Source organism: Canis lupus, chromosome 24 (assembly GCF_048164855.1).
Source record: "Canis lupus baileyi chromosome 24, mCanLup2.hap1, whole genome shotgun sequence".
In the NCBI taxonomy this organism is placed as follows: domain Eukaryota; kingdom Metazoa; phylum Chordata; class Mammalia; order Carnivora; family Canidae; genus Canis; species Canis lupus.
The window spans coordinates 16,870,073-16,892,752 of NC_132861.1; the positions used below are offsets into that span (position 1 = coordinate 16,870,073).

The following is a 22,680-nucleotide window of genomic DNA, read 5'->3' on the forward strand; positions in this document are numbered from 1 at the left end:
TGTAGGAAGCAAGAAGATAGAACTCTAATTTATTGTTACAGTACTTTTATTACTAAACTGACAGTAACAATGAAAACTTAGAACATTTTACAACTCTGACATTTCACAATTCACAAAACATTTTAGGTAAATGATCTTTTTTTAAACCTTGGGAACATCATACCTAAATCCAAATAAAATACAAAAAGTGCTTTGTGAGCTCTTAACCTGCAATGCAAACATAGCATGTTACTCTATTTTATCAGCGAGTGCGTGGCTGATGTTTTTGTATTTAATTCTAGTAAATTACAGGATTTCCAGAGCATTACCTGGTCACAACTCCTCATTTGCAAAGGGCTAAATGAGACCCACGAGTGACTTGTCTAAGGACACACGGCTAGTGATAAACAGAACCGGTCTTCTGTTTGCCATGCCTCCTTCCTAAAATTAATCTTTGCAACTTCATGAGAGTGGAAACTGCACCTGCTGTTCTTTTGCACCACCAGCCTGAGCAACTGTGCTGTATGTACTCTGCAGCATTATTCAAACCTGAGGTGGATGATGGTCCCTATCTCTTTAAAAAGAAAAAAAAAAAAAAAAAAAGGCTGCTGGCGGGGCGGGGTGGCTGCTGACTGCGGCAGAGGCATCCAGTCCCCGGACCCAGTGCGGCTGCGGTGGCAGTCACTAGCTGGAACCTGCTGATGGGACAAAAGGAAAACAAAGGGTCCGAGGTGGACGCTGACAGCTACCGGTAAGTATTTGAGGATGCAGCTAGACACCCAACGGGAAGGGAAGAGGAAGGAGCTTAGGGAAATGAACGGGCCTGCAGTTTGATTGGTTCCCCAATCCTCTGAGAGCCGGGCTGCAGCCAGGTCGGTCAGTCACTGCAGTTGTTTGCGGAGATCATTGCCCCCTCTGCTCCGATACCCGCCTTCCGTGGAAGATAGCGAATCTCCTTTCACGTGAGGGGCAGCTGTGAGTAATAGGTTCTTGTAAAAATGCACAGTTTGGGCTGGCAGCCTGTGGGTTTGTGGGTGAGGCGCCAGCTGCCTTGTTACTAGAGAGATCGCTGTGGTCGAGATGCTCAGACCACCCGGCTTTGTCATTTTAATTTCCACCCTGGGTTGCAGTGTGGGTCACAATGGCTCTATTGCTGTAGCACCGAGTGTGGGATTAAGAGCCCTGTTGAATAACAAAGTGGGATTCTCAAAGTGGCTTATCGTTTAATTTATAGTGATTGTCCTCATTTCAAACAGCACACCCTTAAATGATTCCGCAGATGATAGTTATACAATGATATTTGAAAATCCTGTTTTTTAGTTAAAAGTGTTTTGTTATTCAATTTTATTCGAATAAGTGATCATTACATTCTTAGAAAGAGTAGCTCCGTTTTAACAACAGGAATCTCTGTCTTGTTCTTTTTTTTCTTGAAACAAGGTTAATACTTCAGTAAAGACTGCTGGATGTGTTTCGAACATGACAATCGTTTTGGCTTTAATTTTATCCTTCTCTGTGTAATTAAGAGTGAATGCAGGTTAATTCCATGTGTTTCCCAAGCACGAGCTGCCCTAAAGTTATATGGAAGGGGAGCTCTTTATTTCTCCACCAATGCAGATAAAATAGTTGACATTTAGTCCCATTATATTTGTCACAAGAAAAGTGGATCTCCTATATTGTTTTTTTTTAAGCTATCCATTGATAACCAGGGACGTAGCAAATTAAAGTGTGATTATTATGTCCTGGTGGTTTTGGTTATGACTAACCAGCTTTCTTTCCCTAACCCTGACTCCAGGTCTTTCTTCATCCTTTCTTTACCTTCTCTGGCCTGTGGGCTGGCCAATTACCCCTTCTTTTTTTCTGGAGATGAGGCCCCTTCGATCTCCCTTTCAAACATACCAAGCTGGATGCTCCATATTTCCATCTTTTCCTTGTACCTTGCTCGGTTTGTAAGATCCTTTCTATAATTAAGATGATGTTTTCTGTCCTTCCCATGATAGGAAGAAAAGCCCAATCATAGCTTTTTGGGACTAAAGTTCGCTTGCCTCCGAAGCATCTGGGGTATTGCTGCTTTATGCTGGATTTGTTCTCAGAAGCTTTAGGTTCTGATCTCATTCATCTCTGCCACATCTTAGATCTGCAACCACTGAAAACTCACTTGACTTCTCTGAGTCTCAGTTCCTTCCTACGGTAGAGAAGTTGGCAGTTGTTTTCCACACTACTGTCATGGGGTGGGAATGAGGTATTGCAAATGAAGGCACCAGCACAGAACTTGGCACAATGTTGCTATTTAGCAGGAGTTTTGACTTTTCCCATTCAGTCTCCCCACCTTCCTATCCTCCCACCCATGGGGAGGAAGACTGAAGTGGTGTCTTGTACCATTTCCCTAAAGGAAGGAATTGTGAAATGATCTTTTGACCGACTGCATCTCAATACTTACTAAGGATCTCTTATGTATAAAAGTAACACTGGTGCTTCCATGTTGCCACAAGACTGTTCTATTGGAGAAGGGAAAGCCAACTGTCTTAGTACAGCTCCCATTAAATCCTTTATGATGGCAGAAGCCATTATGATATTGACTGTCCTGCTGTGAGGCCAAGTGAGGACCGCTAAATGTGATTGACACAAAGGATGCCAAATTGGAAACCAGAACGATTCCCGTTGCTATTCTGATCTTGGACAACCTGGAGAGTAATTTGCTTTTTGTATTGCCAATCCTATTACTATTTTAATTTCTATTTTATGTGCTTTCCTCCTTTCTCCTCGCCACCTTTCCTTTCCTTAAATTCTACACTTAGCACATTGTGTCTGACTTGAACACCTAGGATGGAGCCACTGTGCTGATACCTAAAGAGGAACATAATGAAATTGGAAGAAGCACTAGGTGGGAATCAAGGGGTGTGGTGCTAGCTCCGCCTTGGCTTCTCTTTGCGCTATCTAGAAAGTCATTTACCCTCATATCTGAGACAGGAGATATAGAGTAGATACTCTTTGAGTTTCCTTCAAGTGCTGGGTACATAGTTAATATAGCCTGTCTCAGGAGTACCCTTGGTTTATAACAATTATTTGTTCAACTAATGTGTCTGCATTGCCACATTATGTCTGTTGTCATTCTCACCATAACCTCCTGGAATAGGCAATACCATTTTGCAGATCATAAAATATAAGGTTAAGAGAGAGGAGAGCCCCAACTATTTCTTATTTGTAAAAAGAGGAGGTTGACTAGATGATATCCATGTTCACTTTTCTTGCTTTGTGAGTCCTCAGACTGCGAACCTGAGCTCTAGTTTCCTTACCTTGGTGTCTCTCCTCTCGTGGCATTTAGACTTTATGGTGACATGAAGCCCAAGCTACACCAGTTCTTGCTTTTGTAAGGGGGCATGTATGGTCTAGTTATAGTAACATTGCATCCAGACAAACATTTGATTTAAATATTCTGCTCTGGATTAGAAAATGAGAAAATAGGAACTCTGCAGTCCACATATTCCTTTTCATGTGTCCTGAAACTATAGCATTTCTAAAAAGTCAAAGATATCTAAATAATGTTATGGGTGATCACTTAAACTTCATAGATCTTCTTATTTCATTTAAGTAGTAAGTACTAAGGAGGCATATGTATTTGAAATTTTTAGGTGTCTGGAATTTGTGCACTTATTTACATAGTAGTAAAGGTTTAGCCATTTTTCCTTGTTTTTAATGTGATGATAAATTTAATCACTAAAAAAGTCCTAATAGGATACCAGATAAATTATAGGCAATATTGCACAAAATAAACATATACTAAAAACAAAATTTGTTATTTAGTTGAAATTCAAACTTAACTAGGCATATTTTTATTTGCTAAATCTAGCAACTCGGTATAAACAGAACCTTGATAAATTAGATAATCATTTACTTTGAGCATAAAGATTAATTTGTTGGTTTTTAAGCTTAACAGAAATTAAATCCAATCTTTATCAGTTTTTCATAATATGCAAACATCTCCCTAGTTTTATGTATTAATGCTTTTATTAAATGATTAAGCTAAGTGACCATTCTAAGAAAATATTGATCCTGAAGAGTGTATTGTGTCCAATGTACCTCATATTCCCTAGGGGCCTTGCTAAAGAATGAAAAAAATCCAAGATTTTAAATATGTTTGTTTGGAGTCAGGTAAATTTGGTTTTGAAAAGTGACTGTACATCATACTAGTTCTGATATTTCACCTCCTGGAACTTTAGTTCTCTCCTTCTTAAATGGGACTGACTATAGGCTAATAAACCCTACCACCAATTTGATCCAAGATATGCTATAAAAATATGTGGTTTTTTATTACCTGGAAATTGACCAAAGTGACTAAAGTACTCAATCTTTATTGAATAACTTCTGTATCCATGGCCCAGAGTCTGACTGAGTAGGAGATGAACAAGCCATTCTTGAGGAGCATTCAGCAAAGTAGAGGAGGAGGATTTGTATAACACAGAGGAGACTTGGAATATTGAGAGAGTAATTTATATTGTTTTCTTATTAAATCTGAAATATAATATCTTCTCTGTTGTACATTTTACATGGAAATCTTTAATTATACCATACATACACATGCATACACACACCCAACCAATTAAGTATCATTCATCTCTAACTTTATTTTTGGTGCTTTGCAAAGTACATTGATGTGCACCTTCAATTACAGGGATGTATATTAGCGGCCAAAGAAATGGCTGTAGAGACCATGACCTTTCCCATAGCAGATTGTGCCAATACTGTTCTGCCATTAGTGACATTTGTAATTCTTGCTATGTCTTAGCATCTTAATTTTGCCCTATTGATTTATAGGGTGAATAATCTGACTTCTCCATTTTGCAAAGATGCCATTTTAAAGTCTTTGCTGACTCATGTTTTGTTCTGACATTAAGGAGGGCAAGACAGTTTTTTTCTGAGGGTAATTCCACTGGAGGCTTTCTGTGGGCCTGAAGTCTGTCTGTATTGGGCTCCCTGTTTTTGTAATGTTAGGGACTTTCAAGGGTAAATTTTTACTGCATCACAGAGGATTTAGCTCCCTATGAGAAAGTAATGTTGATTTTTAAATCCCATTTTCAGACAAATGTGTATGCCATTCTCAGGAGATTGCTATACGGGCAATTCTAGCTCTATTCTTTGCTATAAATGGGTTGAAAGCCTGTTTCTAGGGAAACGAAAGCTATTAAGGTAGGTAAAGCTGCAGAGAGTGGTGCCTGTGAATCCTGACAGTACTGAGAGGAGTGGAAAGGGGGAAGGACCATCCCTGACATCCTTGCTTCTTCCCGACCTTGGACCCCTTCCTCCCCCTCTGTGAGAAGGGGTTTTTACTATCAATGCAGAAAGCATGCAGTTCTGCAATTTAATAGACATACAAACCAAAAAAGAAGTGACATCGTATTGAGGATAACATTTTGGGGGTAGCTCCTTATTATATTTTTATCTCATCTCTGCAGGAGAGAACTTTCTTCTCATTCACGTAGGTGGCAGTCAGGCATCTGTATTCTATTTCCTGGGAAGTTTCTCTTGTCCTCTTTCTTTCTGGTGAAGTCTACTTTCTTCCACCTTAGAGATCCTTTCGTCTTCCCGCACTCCTCCCTGCCTACTTGCCAAAGGACAGCTTTTGGCTGAGGGGACCGTCACCTCCTATTTACACCAGGGTCATTATTTACTCCTTGAGTCTCTGGGCTGTTTCTGTTTCAAGTAGCATAACTCAAAGAGAGTTTCAACTCAGTGAGTAAGTGGACCTGGCATGTTTTTTTCCTCCTCCTTAAATGAGATCATACACGGTGCCAAATTCACCTGCTATAGGGAAAACCCAGGTTGCCAAAATAGGGTGTTTTTGCCAGGGAGGCGAAGAGGTCACTGAATGGCACACTGTGCCCTATATGGGCAGCAGCTTCAGGTTTCCAAGCCAAATGAACGGACTCCACAGCTGGCAGGGCTGGATGTCCAAGCCCCATTCTCAAATGACAAGTTATAGAGCACCGATTGTTTGTGGCCCCAATGAGTGAGACAAGGACCTGAATCTGTGGTCAGAAAATATTCTGAATGCGTTTTATGTCACTTCATGTGTTAAAGAATATTGCATGAACACGAAGAGTGACATCCAATACTTGCAGAAACTAAGCACTGCAGTTTGCTAAGCACTTTTAGACATAGTGCAGGGTAGTCTTTATGATGAATCTACATTATCAGATGAAAGCATTATCAGATAAAGATTTCTATACAAGAGAAGCATTAGACATACAAGTATAAAAATCCTATGTAATGTTAATCTTGCAATCAGTAAGGAACAAAAAGCATTTCTGTAGTTTAAAATAATGAATGTGAAATAAAAGTATATATTTAATTACAGGCAGAGATGTGTTCATATATCTGCATATTTAAAATGTTAAATTAGGGATCCCTGGGTGGCGCAGCGGTTTGGCGCCTGCCTTTGGCCCAGGGCGCGATCCTGGAGACCCGGGATCGAATCCCACGTCGGGCTCCCGGTGCATGGAGCCTGCTTCTCCCTCTGCCTGTGTCTCTGCCTCTCTCTCTCTCTCTGCGACTATCATGAATAAATAAATAAAATCTTTAAAAAAAAAAATAAATAAAATGTTAAATTATGGCACACCAAGAAATAGATGTTTGTTGAATTGAATAAAGGGGTGTGTATGTGTGTGTGTGCAATCATGAATTGAGACTAAAAAAGACATATATATTTCCTATATATTTTGATCTTGGATTAGTACAAAGTAATCATGAGAATACAGAAAAGAATATATAATAAATGCTTTGTGAATGTTGATGCACTCCATATATTTCAGTATCATTATGTGAGAAGCAGTCTAGTTTATTGGAGAAACCTCTTGAACTATAAGGTTCTAGAGCTTGTATTGGAGCTGTGTCACTTCCTTACAGTGTGACCTTGCAGTATCCTTATGGCCCCAAGAGACACTGTGATGGTATGTGATGGTCCGTTCAACATCGCCACTGCAGAGCATGGTTTTACAAAGATTAATATCTCTGTAAACTAACATTTCCATATTTATATACTAACATTTACATTTGCTACAGACAGCCCTGGGGACTTTTGTCAACCTTGTACCCTTCTATTCTATATTCTCTTGTGGCTTGGGCGCATGCTTTAACTTTCTTGAGCTTCAATCTCTTAACCTGTAAAAAGGGGAAACTATCTGGTCTACCTCTTTGATCAAATAGTCTTGTGGATTGCATGACACCGTATATGGAATTGTAAAGGACTAGAGAAATGTAAGGTACTGTCATTTAAATGACATACACAGGATTTCTAATTGATTAAGAAGGGCTTACTGGTACCATATGGATCTTTGGAACTTTGAGGAATACTTTGGAATGCTTAGGGAGTAGGTTCTCACAGAGTATTTCACAAGGTGGAGGACTATTATATGATAATAAATGAAAGATATTAAAAACTATTTTAAGCAAGGATGTCATTATATACTCTTCAATGTTTTATAAACCTATTTTCAATATTATCCCATGTATGAGACACAATTTATAGCACAAAGTGAATTTTTATTATCTTTAAATGGAAATACTGTGCATACAAAAGAATATATATAAATTAGAACACTTTGCCTGCCTTTTTTTTTTTTTTAGATCATTTCCTTTTTTATTTTCAAGAGTTCTTTATGTATTCTGGACACAAACTTTTGTCAATTATCTGTATGGCAAATATGTCTGCTGATTTTTGTAGCTTGCCTTAGGTGACCAGAAGTATTGATTTTAATGTGGTTTGACTGTAATCATCTTTTGTCTTATGGTTAGTGCCTTCTATTTGTTCTTTAAAGAATTCTTTACTTTGAAGTCATAAAGATACTGTGTTATATTTCTTTCTAAAGACTTTAAGGTTTGATTTTCTCATTTATGTGTGGCATTGATATTTGTGTACCATGGGAGGTACAGATATGTTTTGTTTTTATGTAGATAACCAACTGTCCCAGTAACATTTTCTGAATGGTCTGCTTTCCCAACTGAATTCTCTAAACACTTCTTCATGTATCAGGTTTCCGTGAATGCAGGGCTCTGTTGCTAAGCTTTTATTCTAATTGTTCCTGTGTGAATGCCCTATTAACTTAGTTATAATAGTTTTACATTAAGATTCAATATTTAGGGGTGCCTGGGTGCCTCAGTTGCTAGGCATCTGTCTTTGGCTTGGGTCCTCATCCCAGGATCCTGGGATTGAGCCCTGAGTTGGGCTCTCTGCTCACCCAGGGAGTTTATTTCTCCCTCCCTCTCTGTCCTTTCCCCTGCTCATGCTCTCTCTTTCAAATAAATAAATAAATAAAATCTTTTAAAAAAGTTTTATAAAGAAAGATTCAATGTCTAGAAAAGCAAGTCTTTCCCCTTACTCTTCTGAAGGAATGTCTTTTTAAAAATATTCTTGTCCTTTTGTTCTTCCACAAAACTTGTCCAGCTTTATTTTAAAAACTTACTGGGTCTTTGGTCAGAATTCCTTTGAATGAAAAGATCAATTTGAGGAGAGTTGACATTTCAATGATATGGAGCCTTTTTTGTCATCATGTGCATTATCTCTGTTTTTATAAGGGCCTCTTATATGTTTATATGACACAGCTATCAGTCTAAAATGTTGTCAAAGAGGAAAGTGTATTAACATGACATGACATTTTCTTGATGAACCTGTGGTAGGGAAAACTGTGTCCTCGTCTAGCAGCTCCTTAATTCTCTCTAGTAATAAAATTTTCAATTTTAATATTGCCTCTTTAATTAACATCTAGCCCACAACTTAGAATTCCAAAAACCATTATTCCCTTTTGGACACTGGAAACTTTGTACATGTGCATCTCCTCAGGACTTGTCTTCTCTAATTGTTCTGAAATTACCCCTGTGAAGAGGTGTAGCATAGGCAGTATGGTTGATACTGTCTGTTTTTATGTTTTCTGGGAGAATCTGTAAGATATTAGAGTTAGCTGTTTGGTGAACATTTGGTGCAGCTCACCAATGAAACTGGCCAGCCTCCTGCTTTCCCTATGAGGAGAGTTTCCATATTAGTGATGGAATCTATTGCATAGGATGGACTTAGTTCTTAAATTAGTTGTGTCGAGGGATCAGGAGAAAGACTGTATCTTGGCTTTGGTGATATATTGCTCAAAGTCGTCATATCCTGCTAGCATTGATAGAAATAAATGTACTTGATGATAGTACTTTCATTAGGGTTCAGAGTTTTATAGGAAAAACAATTCAAAGATTGTTTTTTATGATGGATGTATTATTGTCCATCTGTAGGAAGGTTATAGTGATTTATACCACAGGGTTCTACATTGTGTAGCCATTTTACTAAACATGTCAGGTGATGTAAAGCTAACATTTCAGAATGTGTTTTTTAAAAGATATCAACAAATTGGAAATAGAGATGGAAACTCATTCAATGAGGTTAATAAGCATGAATGTGCAGTGTTCCACTGAAATCAATGGTTCTGTTTCTCTCTAATGCTCCCATGGAAGCAGAACATCACGAGCAGAGAAATTGTGCTGAAGGCAAGGGCCTGGAGGGTCTCTATTCAAGTATAACTAATCCTGGATTTCCTTTGGAATTTCATATTTTATTTTTTAAAGATTTTATTTATTTATTCACGAGAGAGAGAGAGAGAGAGAGAGAGAGAGAGAGAGGCAGAGACACAGGCAGAGGGAGAAGCAGGCTCCATGCAGGGAGCCCGACGTGGGACTGGATCCCAGGTATCCAGGATCATGCCCTGGGCTAAAGGCAGTGCTAAACCCCTAAGCCACCTGGGCTGCCCTATCATAAATATTTATATAAAACCTGTGTCTGTTCTATGACACGTTTATACTTTATAACTATACTTAGAATGACAATTGACAAAATCTTTTTTATTTAGAAAGACATAATTTGGATGAATTTCTATTCTCAGAATTTGTTTATGAGTTAGATCATAGAATGAATCATAGAATTTTACAGGTGTTAATAACTTGGAAAGCTTATTCCAACCCCTTGTTTCACAGATAAAGAAATTGACTCTTATCTTCCACTTTATTACACATAACTTCTCTTAATCTGAACATTTCAAATTAAAGAGTCTAATTTTTGAAATTCATTGTCATAGGCTTTCATTTTCATGCTACATAATTTCTTAATTTAATTTCAATTCTTTATTTTTAAAATTAAATTAAATTTTAATTCTTTAATTATAAATTTCAATCTAGAATTTCTCTAATCCTTTTTTTTTAAAGATTTTATTTATTTATTCATGAGAGACATAGAGAGAAGGAAAGAGACACAGGCAGAGAGAGAAGCAGGCTCCATACAGGGAGCCCAATGTGGGATTTGATCCTGGGAGTCCCGGATCAGGCCCTGGGCGAAAGGGAAGCGCTCAACCACTGAACCACCCAGGCATCCCAAGAATTTCTCTAATTCTTTACCCAAGGCAGTCAAATTTCATTACACATGATTTTATGTGAAAGAATAATCAAGATTTTGGATTGGCTTGTTTTGATTAATCTCACTCCTGATGTCTGGTCACATTTTTATTATAACAAGTTACTGAGGAAGTGATTTCAGGAAATCACGCACTGATTACAGTGCATTTTGAGTTATTTTCCTGGGTTTTCATGAAGCCGAGAATCTATAGTGTTATAAGTCTAGCTTAGTTTACTATCTCTAAATTACATTTGTCTGCAATGAAATATCATTGGTAACAAAAGTAGAATAGGCATTCAGGAGCTGGTTTTGCAGCTTCCAGTGTGTGAGTGCCTAGCTGAGTGAGCCTGAACACTGTTCCTCACTTTACTGCGCCCAAGTTTCTTCAACAGTCTAACTATTCTCTCTCGCTCTGTCCACTTCAAAGAATTGTTTAAGTGTGATACTAAGAGAGTGTCTTGAAAATTATCAAGTGCTTATACGCATGAGAATGTATAAATGGGTAGAAAATTCAATCTCCTGTGTCCTTCTGGCTTATCACTGTTGTCAAAGCGTGTCACTTATTTTCCTAGTTTTTTTTTTTTTCTTAAAATATTAGACTGTTGGTAGTCACTAGGGGTTGCTGAGAATATTACAAAAAGACTTTCTGATAGTTACATTTTATTTTTTTTTCCTGATGTAGATGTTTCACTTTCAAACATGAGCTATATTATATGTAAAGTCATAGCTTTGGATTTAAAGGCATGGTTTCTGAAAAAGGGCACTCATCTAAAGTACGTATTTCACTTGAAAGAAGCCAGGGAAATGGAGAAATGGGAAGAAATGTGTAGGGAGTGAGAACAGGAAACTAAATTAAATTGATATGTTTTTTTATTTATAGAGTCCACCATGTCTAGTTACATGTGTGTGTTTGTTGGTTGTGAGGTAAGGGATAAATGCCATGCGATTTGGCAGGGCTCTAGTGCAACCAGCAGTTTATAATTAGAAAGTCGCTGGAAATAAGAACCGTGGCTGTCTTCCACAAGGAATTACATTTTTAGTGCATTTACTCAGAGTACTTTTTCCCTACTCCCTCTAACCTTCCTTGGTTTTTCTTCCAGGATCCAAAAGTGATGTGGCAATGCAGGCATTACCAGAGCAAGCAGAAGGGCTCTTGCCGGTGAGTGTTTTATATCTGGTGAGATGAGGGTGAGAAACACGGAGCCCAAGAGCTTCTGCAACATTTTTCCTCACCACCTTCAGAAAGAAAAACAGAAGATTCCCAGATGAAAATTGCTACTTTCTGCTGTGGAGAAAAGCCAAACACCGTTACCTACTTGATACTAGTTTACCTTAAGAACTTCTGTGGGTTGCCAGATCAGAAGGCATAACCCAAAGAGGCAACCACTTTTGGACTGGAGAGTCTTACTTGAAGGAAGACAGCAAGACATAACAATGCTCCCGGGCATCAGATGATGGGTGGTGGACACTGAGGGGAAGATGGGCTTCTCACCGGCCACGCAGAGCTGAGCTCGGAGTATACACTGAAAGGAAATACAAACGAAAGACTTAGAAAACAGAAAAATAGTTTCATGATTTTCACAGACACATATTCCAGAAGTAATAATGGAGACCACGGATAATAGGTAAATGAGTTCATGTTTTAAGTGACAACGATTGGCATTGATATTTTAAGGCTTATTGGGTTTTCCCAAATGAAACATAGATAGGCAAAAACAGATGAAAGCTTTCTAGAGATGAGAGGGAGTCAACTATAGATATTTCAGCTGTAACGGGAATGATGGCTGTAGCAATTCAAGCCAAGGTTGGAAATCATTCCTTACCTTTGTCCAGATGGTTTTTGGATTTTCTGTCTTCTGGTGTGGCTGTTGTAATGGATGGTTGATTAGATGCCCCATCCCCATTTTCTCTTTCCTCAAGTGTATATGCTAGTGCCTCCTACTGGCCATGGGATTATTTGGAAAATATGAAATAAAAAACTGAAGTACCTGAAATTTTATCAAATGACCTGGGAAGGGAAAGAGAGAGAGAGAGACAGAGAGAGAGAGAGAGATATGGAGAGAGAGAGCAGTGAACTTTGGTAAGAATAAAGTTTACTCCTTTCCTCAAATTTAGTTGTTATTTTGTAAGAACCATACAAGCTTGAGGTTTGAAGCAAAAATATAATGTTTACAATTACCCCTTAAATTTCTATGTGTTTTTTTCTTAAGCATATGACAAAACACTTTTTCATTGATTTTGAATGCTGTATTCAAATAGTATGCTCAATAAATAAAATTTTAGTGCCATAGAGACCAGGTAAGCCTTCACATCTTGTACCCTAATGATATCAACAGATGAAAAGACTTTTCAAATTTGCCTTTCAGATTTGGCTTGTTGAAAAAAACCCCAGTGTTTGCTTTTATTTTTCAGAAATTTCCAAAATAAAAATTTTTAAATGTTGAATTCACTAGACAGAGGAGGTAAGTGTAACTTTTTCAATAGAACTTGCCTCTTAGCAAATGAGGATTACTTTTGTGACTGGTTTGTACTTAAATATGCGAATGCACACAAGTGTTGAGATCACTTAATGGATTTAATTTTTATTGGCCAATTGGAATATTTGACTGTTTTTTAGTATAATAAGAAGACATCTAGAGCATCTAAGATAATATTACTGATGTTAAATTTTTTAAACATGAGAGAAACATACGTGTCACCATACATGCTATCTCACAGTATTTTTGAAGATTTTTCTTTTTTTTACCTTTTAAAGTGCTTCTATATTATGCCTTCTCAGTTGTGAAAGTAGGTGTTTTTCAAACTAAAGGTAAATTCATTTTCATACTACTTGGCAATTGACTGATTTGTTAGACATAATGTCATTTTAAAATTTATTTTATTTTTTTAAAGATTTTATTTATTTTTTGAGAGAGAGTGTGTGTGAGAGAGAGAGAGAGAGAAGGACAGAGGGAGAGAGAGAGAAGCAGACTCCCTACTGAGTGGGGAGCCTGACATGGGGCTCAATCTTGGGACTCCAAGATCATGACCTGAGCTGAAGGCAGACATTTAACTGACTGAACTACCCAGGCGCCCCTATAAATTTATTTTAAAGAGTGATGTTTATGTAGAATCACTGATACTGTCACTAAAGTATAACTTTTCAACAATCAGGATTGATTTGAAGTAGCTAACAGATGTTGAAAAAATGACAGATTCTGGCTGATAAACTTTTAATTTAATTTAATTTAATTTATTTGAGAGAGAGAGAGAGAGAGAGAAACATAAGCAGGGAGGAGGGGCAGGGGCAGAGAGAGAGAAACAGACTCCCTGCTGAACAGGGAGCCTGACATGGGGCTGGATCACAGGACCCTGAGATCATGATGTGAGTTGAAGGCAAATGCTTAACCGAGTAAGCCATCTAGGAACCTCTGGCTGATAAATTCTATTTATAGCTTTAAAAAAGTATATTAGCATTGAGTGTGTCTTTGCAGATTCTGTAGTCTTTGGGTACTGTAGGATATTCTCCGAACTGATATATTTATTTACTTAAAGCTTATTTACTTATTTACTTAAAGCCAAAATGCCAGTGACTGGATATAGCAACGTGTGTGACTACACAGAGTGGAATACGTGGGTTGAGGGCCAAAACATCAATCTTAAGGTCATTTTTCTAAGTACACACTTTTATTAAGGCATTTAAAACCTATCTTATTAAGACCATAAATCTATAAAGCTTGATTGCCTGGCTTCTTTGATCCTGGGACAAGATAATAATTTTTATAGGTGAAAAAGATCCAGCTGGGGCTTCTTGAGCTCTGGGGCATAGTATCTTGAGTTCTAAGGGGTATGTGTATGTGGTGGGGCTCATGCAGTCATGGCATCAATAGTTCAGGCCCTTCCTAGGGTATTGGCTTTATGTAGATGTTTTGGGAAAAGAAGTTAGATTGTCTATCTAATAGGCAGTATCAAGCGTTACGCTAAAATAAAGGCAGATGTATTATTGGATATGCCATCTGGATATTTAATTATTTATTTTTAAAGATTTTATTTATTTATTCATTAGACACACACACACATACACAGAGAGAGAGAGAGAGAGAGGCAAAGACACAGGCAGAGGGAGAAGCAGACTCCACGCAGGGAGCCCCACGTGGGACTCAATCCTGGGTCTGATAAAATTTAACTGATGTTAAATTTTTTAAACATGAGAGAAACATACGTGTCACCATACATGCTATCTCACAGTATTTTTGAAGATTTTTCTTTTTTTTACCTTTTAAAGTGCTTCTTAGCTAGCTGCTATGAAGGCAGCGCTAAACCACTAAACCACTGAACCACCCGGGCTGCCCTCCATCTGGATATTTAAACTAAAAGTTGAGACTTAATCTCAATTGTTGAAGGATGCTTTGGGATTGGTTCTCTCTCTATGGCCATCAGGAAGACTCTGGAGCTTCAGTATGTGCCAGTGTAAAAGCAGAATCCAGGATGTGGAAGGGTGGACCAGATTTGGAGAAATTGTCCTACACGATGCCTAGGAAACAGTTCTAGTTACAGTGTGCTAAGGAGCTTCACTTATTTGGTATTGATTCAGGCTGGTGGTGATGTCTGAGATCCTTTCTTATGGGTCTTGTTTGATAGATAAGAAAGCTGAAATTATGTGACTTGCTCAAACTCATAGGGTTAGTTAAAGAAAATTTTTTTTCTGACACTTGTTAAAATGGTTAGGAAGACTTCATTCAAGACTATTGAAGGGGTGTCAAGAGCATTGCAACAGGGGAGAGAGATCGTGCTCAAATCTGAATACAGCAAAGATGACTAAGGATTTATAGCCAATGAGCAGAGTGTGGAGACCAGGGGATGTAATATTAATAGAAGGAGATACCCAGTGTAGGGGGATTCTTGCTAAACCATCTTGATAGAATTCTTGCTGAAGGCTGGCAGGGTGATTGGGTATCAGGGGTAGGGATTATGGAATTTGGTTAAATACTGAGGGTAATTGGATGTTAAAAGTAGGGAGATTTTTGCTAAACTGATTTAGCAGGATTCTTGCTAAAGCTGGGTTAGGCAGGTCAAAGACAGAGCTTAAGGGCAAGGCCTCATTGAAAAGAAGGCTCAAAGGTGTCTCCTAAAGTTTGGTCATGGAGAGAGCCCAGGTTCAAGCAGGTTCAAGACCTGTGACTGGTCCTGCCTCTCCCATCTTCCTCCAGAATCTACCCAATGTGTCTGGCTCCACTGACCTGGGGATTACAGGGCAGCCCTTTCAGTTAGGATCCTCCAAATTAATCTCTGTTCTTAAAATTAATCATTCAGCTAACATGTATGGAGCATTTATTATGTGCCTGGGGATATATCAGGGAATTCAACTGATACAGATACTGACTTTTGTGACTCTTACATTCTATCAGGGAAAGACAGAAAATAAGTAGTACATAATTAAGTTATATGGTATCTTGTATGATGGAACAAAAGGAATGGTAAGCCAAAGAAAGGAGGTGGGAGTCTGATGGGGTATAGGAACATGTGTCTCAATTTTAAATAGGAAGGTCAGGATGGTACTCATGAAAAAGATTAAATTTGAGCAAACACTTGAAAGAGGAAGGAATAATAATAATTATGAAGGAGAAGAATGTTCCAGACAGAGGAATTCATGCAAAGTGCCTAGGTAGGAGCTGCCTGGCATGTTACAAGAATAGGGAGGTGGTGGGCATGCTGGAGGGAAGTGAATGAAGGCCGGCTGACGATGTGGTTGAAGAGGTACCTGGGCACCAGGTCATCGTGAAGCCAACTGGGAATCCATTGCAGGGTTTTAAGGAGTGACATTCTCTGACATGTGTTTAAAGCAGCCCACTAGCTGCTATGAAGAGGGCCAGGTGTAGAAGTGAGGAGCCCATTATGAGTTGTGACAATCTAGATGAAAGATGATGATGACTCTGGGCAGGATGGAAGGGTGTTGGACGTACCTCTTCACTGATGGCTCTGTGGTGGTTCACACATGTGTTTGTCAGTATCTTCACCAAGGTTGTGAGAACATCATTAGTATCTGACTGTGTGGGAATGTTGAATACACTTAAGATGAATATCAACAACCTGATTATGATGACTGTTATGCCATTTTCCCAAAAATGATCAATTCCCTAATTCCTCACCTGACACTAACTACCAAAAGTTAGCATAGACCCTTGAGGTTAAGGGCTCAGTCCTGCAAGACTGCCCCACTTGAGGGTCCAGCTACAAATGGGATCTCCAGGTTACCCAACTACAGATTCAGGGATTACCATGGTGCCTTTCCTCGGGTTCAGTAATTCACTACAACGACTCTGAACTCAGACTGCTTTACTCATGATTATGGTTTATTGTAAAGGATATGACTCAGTAACCCCCAAGTGGAAGAGATGTATCAGGCAAGATTTGGGGGTAAGGAGTATGCAGTTTCCGGAGCCCTCCTATCACCTTGATGTGTTCACCAGTTGGGGGGCTCCCTTAGCCTTGTTGTTTCAGAGTTTTTATTGGAGTTTGATTCTGTAGGCATGACTGATTGAACTCAGGCTCCAGCCCCTCTCCCTTCTCTGGAGGTCAGGGGGATGCAGCTAAAAGTACCAGTCCTCTAATCACATCACTAATTCCTCTATCTCTAACCACTGATCCTGAAACTACCTAGAAGCCCTGCCCTGAGTCACCTCATCAGTATACTAAAGACACTACTATCCTCAGGAAATTTAAAAGCTCTGTGCCCCTGGGGCACCTGGGTGGCTCAGTTGGTTGTCTGCTTTCAGTTCAAGTCATGATCTCAGGATCCTGGGATTGAGTCTACTGTCAGGCTCCCTGCTCAGCAGTAGTCTACTTCTCCCTCTGCCCCTCCCTGCTGCTTGTGCTCTCTCTCATTCACTCTCTGTCTCTCAAATAAAATAAAATAAAATAAAATAAAATAAAATAAAATAAAAAATAAAAGCCCCCTGTGGCAAGCCCAAGAAGATATATTATATTTAATTACACACACACACACACACACACACGTATATAATTTTTTTTTTTTTTTTTTTTTTTTTTTACGGGAGCATACTAGGAGTAAGAAAGATTCAGATGGGAAAGCAGAGTCCAGGCTTCAGGATAGCAGGCAAAGAAGCTGAGTCCAAGTATGTGAAACTAAGCCCAGACAGGGAAGAGCAAGTAGGCAGTAATGGGCCAGGAAAACAAGCCAGACCTTGTACTTCTCATGAGGGGCAGGAGTGGATTTAGGCTCGAAGCCATGGGTCTAATGGCAGTGACCCAGAACCAGAGCCAGGGTGATAGGGGTCCAAAGAAAGAACAAGTGGATTAGTAATTATTCCACACTCCTTAGTTTCTGTAGTTCATGAGTCTAAATAAAGTCAGTTAATATTTACATCCATATCTCCATGGCTCAAGCCTTCACCCGTTTGACAAGACTTTAACCCCCATGCTCCACTAGTCTGCTTAAATTCTTCCCCAGCTATTTCTGGGTATCCTCAAGGTGGTGATGTCTTATATGGGCTCAGGAATAAATTTGCTCATGTTCTTTCCTCTTGAGCCTCTAAGTCAAGGAGATTGTCAAGGCCTCTGAAAGCTGTTGTTTTGGTAAGTCCCCCATACCCAGTGGACACCCTGAGCCCAAAACCATTCTGAAACCTGGGGATAGGGCAGTAAAGGGAGATGAATGGCTTCTCCTCAAGCCTGTGCCAAATTTGTTTTCTGGGAGGGAAGCAGCACTGCATGGACTAAGTCTTGTCCCATGTTTCATAAACATTGTGCCTGAGTTTCTGTCCTCATAGGCTCAAAACCAGTCCCTTATATACCAGGCAGAAAGGGGAGAATGGGTCCTGTCCTGCCGCCTCTACATCTCCTCCCTCTCTCTTCTCCTTAGATACCTCTGCATCCAAACAAAACAAACTCAGAACAAATATCCTTCCACCTCCTTTCAGAGAAAACAAATTGTGTAATGGAAAGAGTATCAACGTTTGAGCCAGATATACTTGGTTTGAAACTTGGCTTTGCTATTTACTAGTTATGTGGTCTTGAATATGTTCCTTTTTCTTAATAGAGGGATCATAATGCCTACAATAATGTTAGGTTAGAGATCGTGAAGTTAAAACATAGTAGCTGACCCAGAATGCCCAAGAAAAGGTATCACTTGTTACAGTTACTTCTGTTAAGCAGCAAAAATTCAACTGAATAATTTAAAAAATCAAATTGACTTTGTTGAACGATTCATGAACCAGGCAGCCTCCCATCTAGCAAATAGAGAAGAAGTCCATCAGGCTGCAGGAAAGGAAAACATTTTAAAGGTAGAGAGGGAGTGGATAAAGGAAATTATTAGCAAAGAACGCATTGTTTGAGGCAAGGTCACCCTCCTAAGGGGAACAGAAGGGGTCTATCAATATATTTCCTAGTGCTGGCCAGGAAATTCCGTGTTGACTGGTTAAAGGTTACATTCTGGCGGAGGGTGAAACTGCACTTCGGTTAGGTATTAAGTCTTGGTTTGCCAATGTGATGCCCTTAACATAAGTGACTCCATTTTGGGTCTGGTGTTTTCATTTCAATACTCCATTATTGAGAAACTAGCACAAAGCCTAGCCATGTGCGATGGCTTCCACCAGCAAGTGTTACGGGGTGGTGCTGCCTACTGCCATCCCAGATAACGAGCAGTTGTAAACTGGTCTGTCTTACCCTTCTTGGCTGGTTGCAGGGATTTTCCTTTCTACCATCCTTTCTATCATCCCCTCAACATCTCCAAGTGTGTCAAGATCTGCTCAGGAAGGGCCTTATCAAGTGTCTGGTCAACCAATAGGAAACACAAGATGCAAAGGCAGGGGCTGGCGATAATCTTGGTGAACACCATATAGTATATTTAGGGAAGGAATCATCAAAAGGCAGCAAGATGATTTGGGACAGTTGGTGATCCTCACCGAGTATTAATGAAAAGGCCAACTTGGTTTCCCTGTAGTTTCCTGCCATGGGCTCTGTAGCAATTCCCATTTTCCTGGTTCCTGGGGGAGGGAAAACAGCCTGCATGTGTGATTTTAAGCTCTTCTGTGTAATATACACAGGCTAGAGTTTGGTCTGCAACAGGTGACTCACCATTGCTGTCAGTTTCAGAGCAGTAAGAAATCCATCTTCAATGACCAGGGGAAGGGATTTGGTGAGGGAAGGAGAAAAAGACATACTGATGAATGCTTTGCTGTATTTGTCCATCAGGCACGCTGCTGTTTCTCAAAATAGTTAAGTCTGATTCAGTTTCTCCTTCATGGGTAGACAGGCAATCATGCTGTGGTGAGCGGGCTATAGATGGGGTCCCCACAGTCAATTTAGGATAAGCCAAAGGAATATGGAAAATGAAAAAGAATCAGTTGCCAAGGAAGCTGGCAACTGAGGCAGTTACCTCCCAAGACCTGAGGGACTAAGGTAGAAGCAGTTGCCTAAATCTTTAAGGACAAAGCATAACTTGGGGCAACACCTCTTGAGAAGGGCAGTGACCTTTTGTTGAAAGACACAGACCATGGTGAGGCTATGTGATGGGTGTTGGGGGAATGAATTCTGTGACATCACTCTCATCTCTCACTTCCCCCTCTGTTGAGGCTGCTGTTGGTCAACTGAACCTGCAGCAAAAGCCTCCTGAGGCCCTCCTGATGCAGTCCAGACAGGTCGGTTGAGGTGAGCAAGGTGGAGAGTGGACCTGAGGGGCAGAGTGATATTTAGTATATGTGGAAAGAATCCTGGGCTTTCACCCTCTTTACCCACGATTGGCAGAAATCCTATGCCTGGTCTTCATACCCCTTTGCCCCCCTTAAAAATATCATGAAAAATTTTAGGCATACATAGAAGAAACTGTTAAGTCATTGTACCTATATACTCGTTATGCAGATTAAATACTAATTGAAATTATGCCCAATTTGTTCATACCTTTCTCTTTGTTTCAACATGGTAAAGCAAATCCTACCCACTCTATTTTGTGCTGGGGGGGGTGCAGCTGTGCAGTGGCATTCTGAAGGACCCCGAAGGCTTTTCCACTCTCAACAGATGTGTGTTGAAGGAAGGAGTTCTGCAATCACCTAAAGCTATTGGAAAGGAGAAGGGGAAGCAGTAACAGCCATAGAAATATATTTGTTATTTAACATTTATAGGTACTGGAATCATTACCCATTAAACACTACTTAGGATGGTCCTCTTCACTGAAAAATCAACTGATAGGTTTTTCTTGAGAGAAATATAAAGTTAATTTATTACCCAGTATAAAACATTAGGGTTTTATTTTTTTATTTAAATACAATTTTCCAACATATAGTACATCATTAGTTTCAGATGTAGTTTTCAATGATTCATTAGTTGCCTATAATACCGAATGCTCATCCCATCACGAGACTCCTTAATGCCTGTCACCCAGTTACCCCATCCTCTCACCCTCCTCCCCTTCTGCAACCCTTTGTTTGTTTCCCAGGTAGAAGTCTCTCATGGTTTGTCTTCCTCTCTAATTTTCCCCCACTCAGTCCCCCTTCCCTTATGGTCCCTTTCACTATTTCTTATTATTCCACATGTGAGTGAAACCTTATGATGATTATCCTTCTCCAATTGACTTATTTCACTCAGCATAATAACCTCCAGTTCCATCCACATCGAAGTAAATGGTACGTATTCATCCTTTCTGATGGCTGAGTAATATTCTATTGTGTGTATGTATGTGTGTGTTTGTGCATGTATGTGTATCACATCTTTTTTTATCCATTCATCTGTTAAAGGACATCTCAGCTGCTTCCACAGGTTTTAAATGATATCATTTACTGAGCCTCCAAGAGGAAAAAAATTTCAAGTAGGAATGATAACTTAGAGTCAAATTGACATGATATATTGTTTAAAATTCAGCAGTAGGAAAAATGTTTTATATATGAATCCTTAATATAAATTATTGTAACTTCTAATTTGTTATGATTGAAAGCCACAGCCATAAGAAAAATAGTGCAGAATCAAAACACTAATTCTTTTCAGAGCTAAACACAGTTTGAAGCCTACAGCATCTCCTAGACCAAGTAAATAGGTTCTGTATAAAATCTGTCATAGAATGTATAGAAAAAAAATCCCTTGAAAAATCTTTGAAAATAAAAAAAAAAACAGAAAAGCTTTATAAAAGTGGTTGTATATTATTGTGACCTCTAGCATAGGTAGGTACAGCCAAATAATTTGACATTTTGACATAAATTAACCTGGTCTCTCCTCCCCAAAAGAATAAAAAAACAAGAGAAAGGAACTGCCTCTTCTCATGTTGCAAGAAAATCCTGGCTAAATGCAGAGTCCAAGGAACAGACTTCAGACACTGTAATTTATTCTTTCTTTTAATCTGTATAGTGAAGAATGGTAGCAAACATGTTCTTTAAAGAGAATGATGCACTACAGAGCCCTTGTACATATTTACTGTCTTTTTTCCTTTTTTAATTAGGGAAGTCTTAGCTCAAAACTTCAGTTGAGTTACAGAAAGAGAGGACAAGTTTACAAGGATAACATGTGCTTTGCAGACATTGTGTTAAGTGCAGTGGCAACTGATTGTTTCTCTCTGCCCACTGACCAGTCACTGAAAAAAGGCAAACATGTCTACATTTTGCTACTTAATGGTACCTTATCATCATATTCTTTGGGTCCATAGGTCCAGTCCCAGTAAAAGCTTATTTTCTATTCTGGAACAGGTAATTATCAGTTTGTGTTTTGGAAGTAAGGACCATGGATATTACCAATTTACTTAAACTTATTTAAGTATTATTATTTAGTGAAGACTGTTCTCAGGGTTAAGTTAAGGATCTTTAGCCAATGTCTTTCATTGGTAAAATGGATTCTCCATGAATCAAGTTGTTTTCTGAATCTCCTCCATCCAGTCAGTTGACTGTCGAAGCCACACCTAGTTGGTAGCACTTCATTTCTACCTTAAGGTCTTTAAAATGGAATAACTAATGTTTTTTAAGTTAATATCTTTCTTATGGGTAGTCATATATTACAAAATGTTAGCTTTAAAATTCATTATTCTCACAATTAAAAGGAATCTTTAAGCTGAAGGAATTTTAAGTTTAAGGAACAAATTAAGTTGCAAGTACATAGTGAGGAAGAGCATACTTAAGCTGCCTATCAGGGGTCCTCTGCTTCAAAGAGTCTCCCCAGCAGCTGTATCAGCACATCTCAAACCAGCATCCTACACAAATGAATGGTACTTTCACAGATAAGTGAAAAGTTGGGTATTGCCCATATATTAAGACAAAAAAGAAGTGTATAGAGACTCCTGGCTGACTTAATTAGGAGAACATGTGACC

The 22,680-nt window shown here is 39.0% G+C and overlaps 1 protein-coding gene across 2 annotated transcripts in view; it reads left to right on the forward strand.

The window, feature by feature from the left end:
- Positions 1–599: 599 nt before the first annotated feature.
- The window catches only part of SACS (sacsin molecular chaperone), an 89,802-nt gene continuing 67,721 nt past the window's right edge, over positions 600–22,680 (forward strand). For both annotated transcript variants that reach the window (XM_072795774.1, XM_072795776.1), the window contains exons 1-2: positions 600–730; positions 11,497–12,021. In XM_072795774.1, the coding sequence (XP_072651875.1) occupies positions 12,002–12,021 (20 nt within the window). In that variant the 5' untranslated portion in view covers positions 600–730; positions 11,497–12,001. The remainder of the gene's footprint in view (positions 731–11,496; positions 12,022–22,680) is intronic.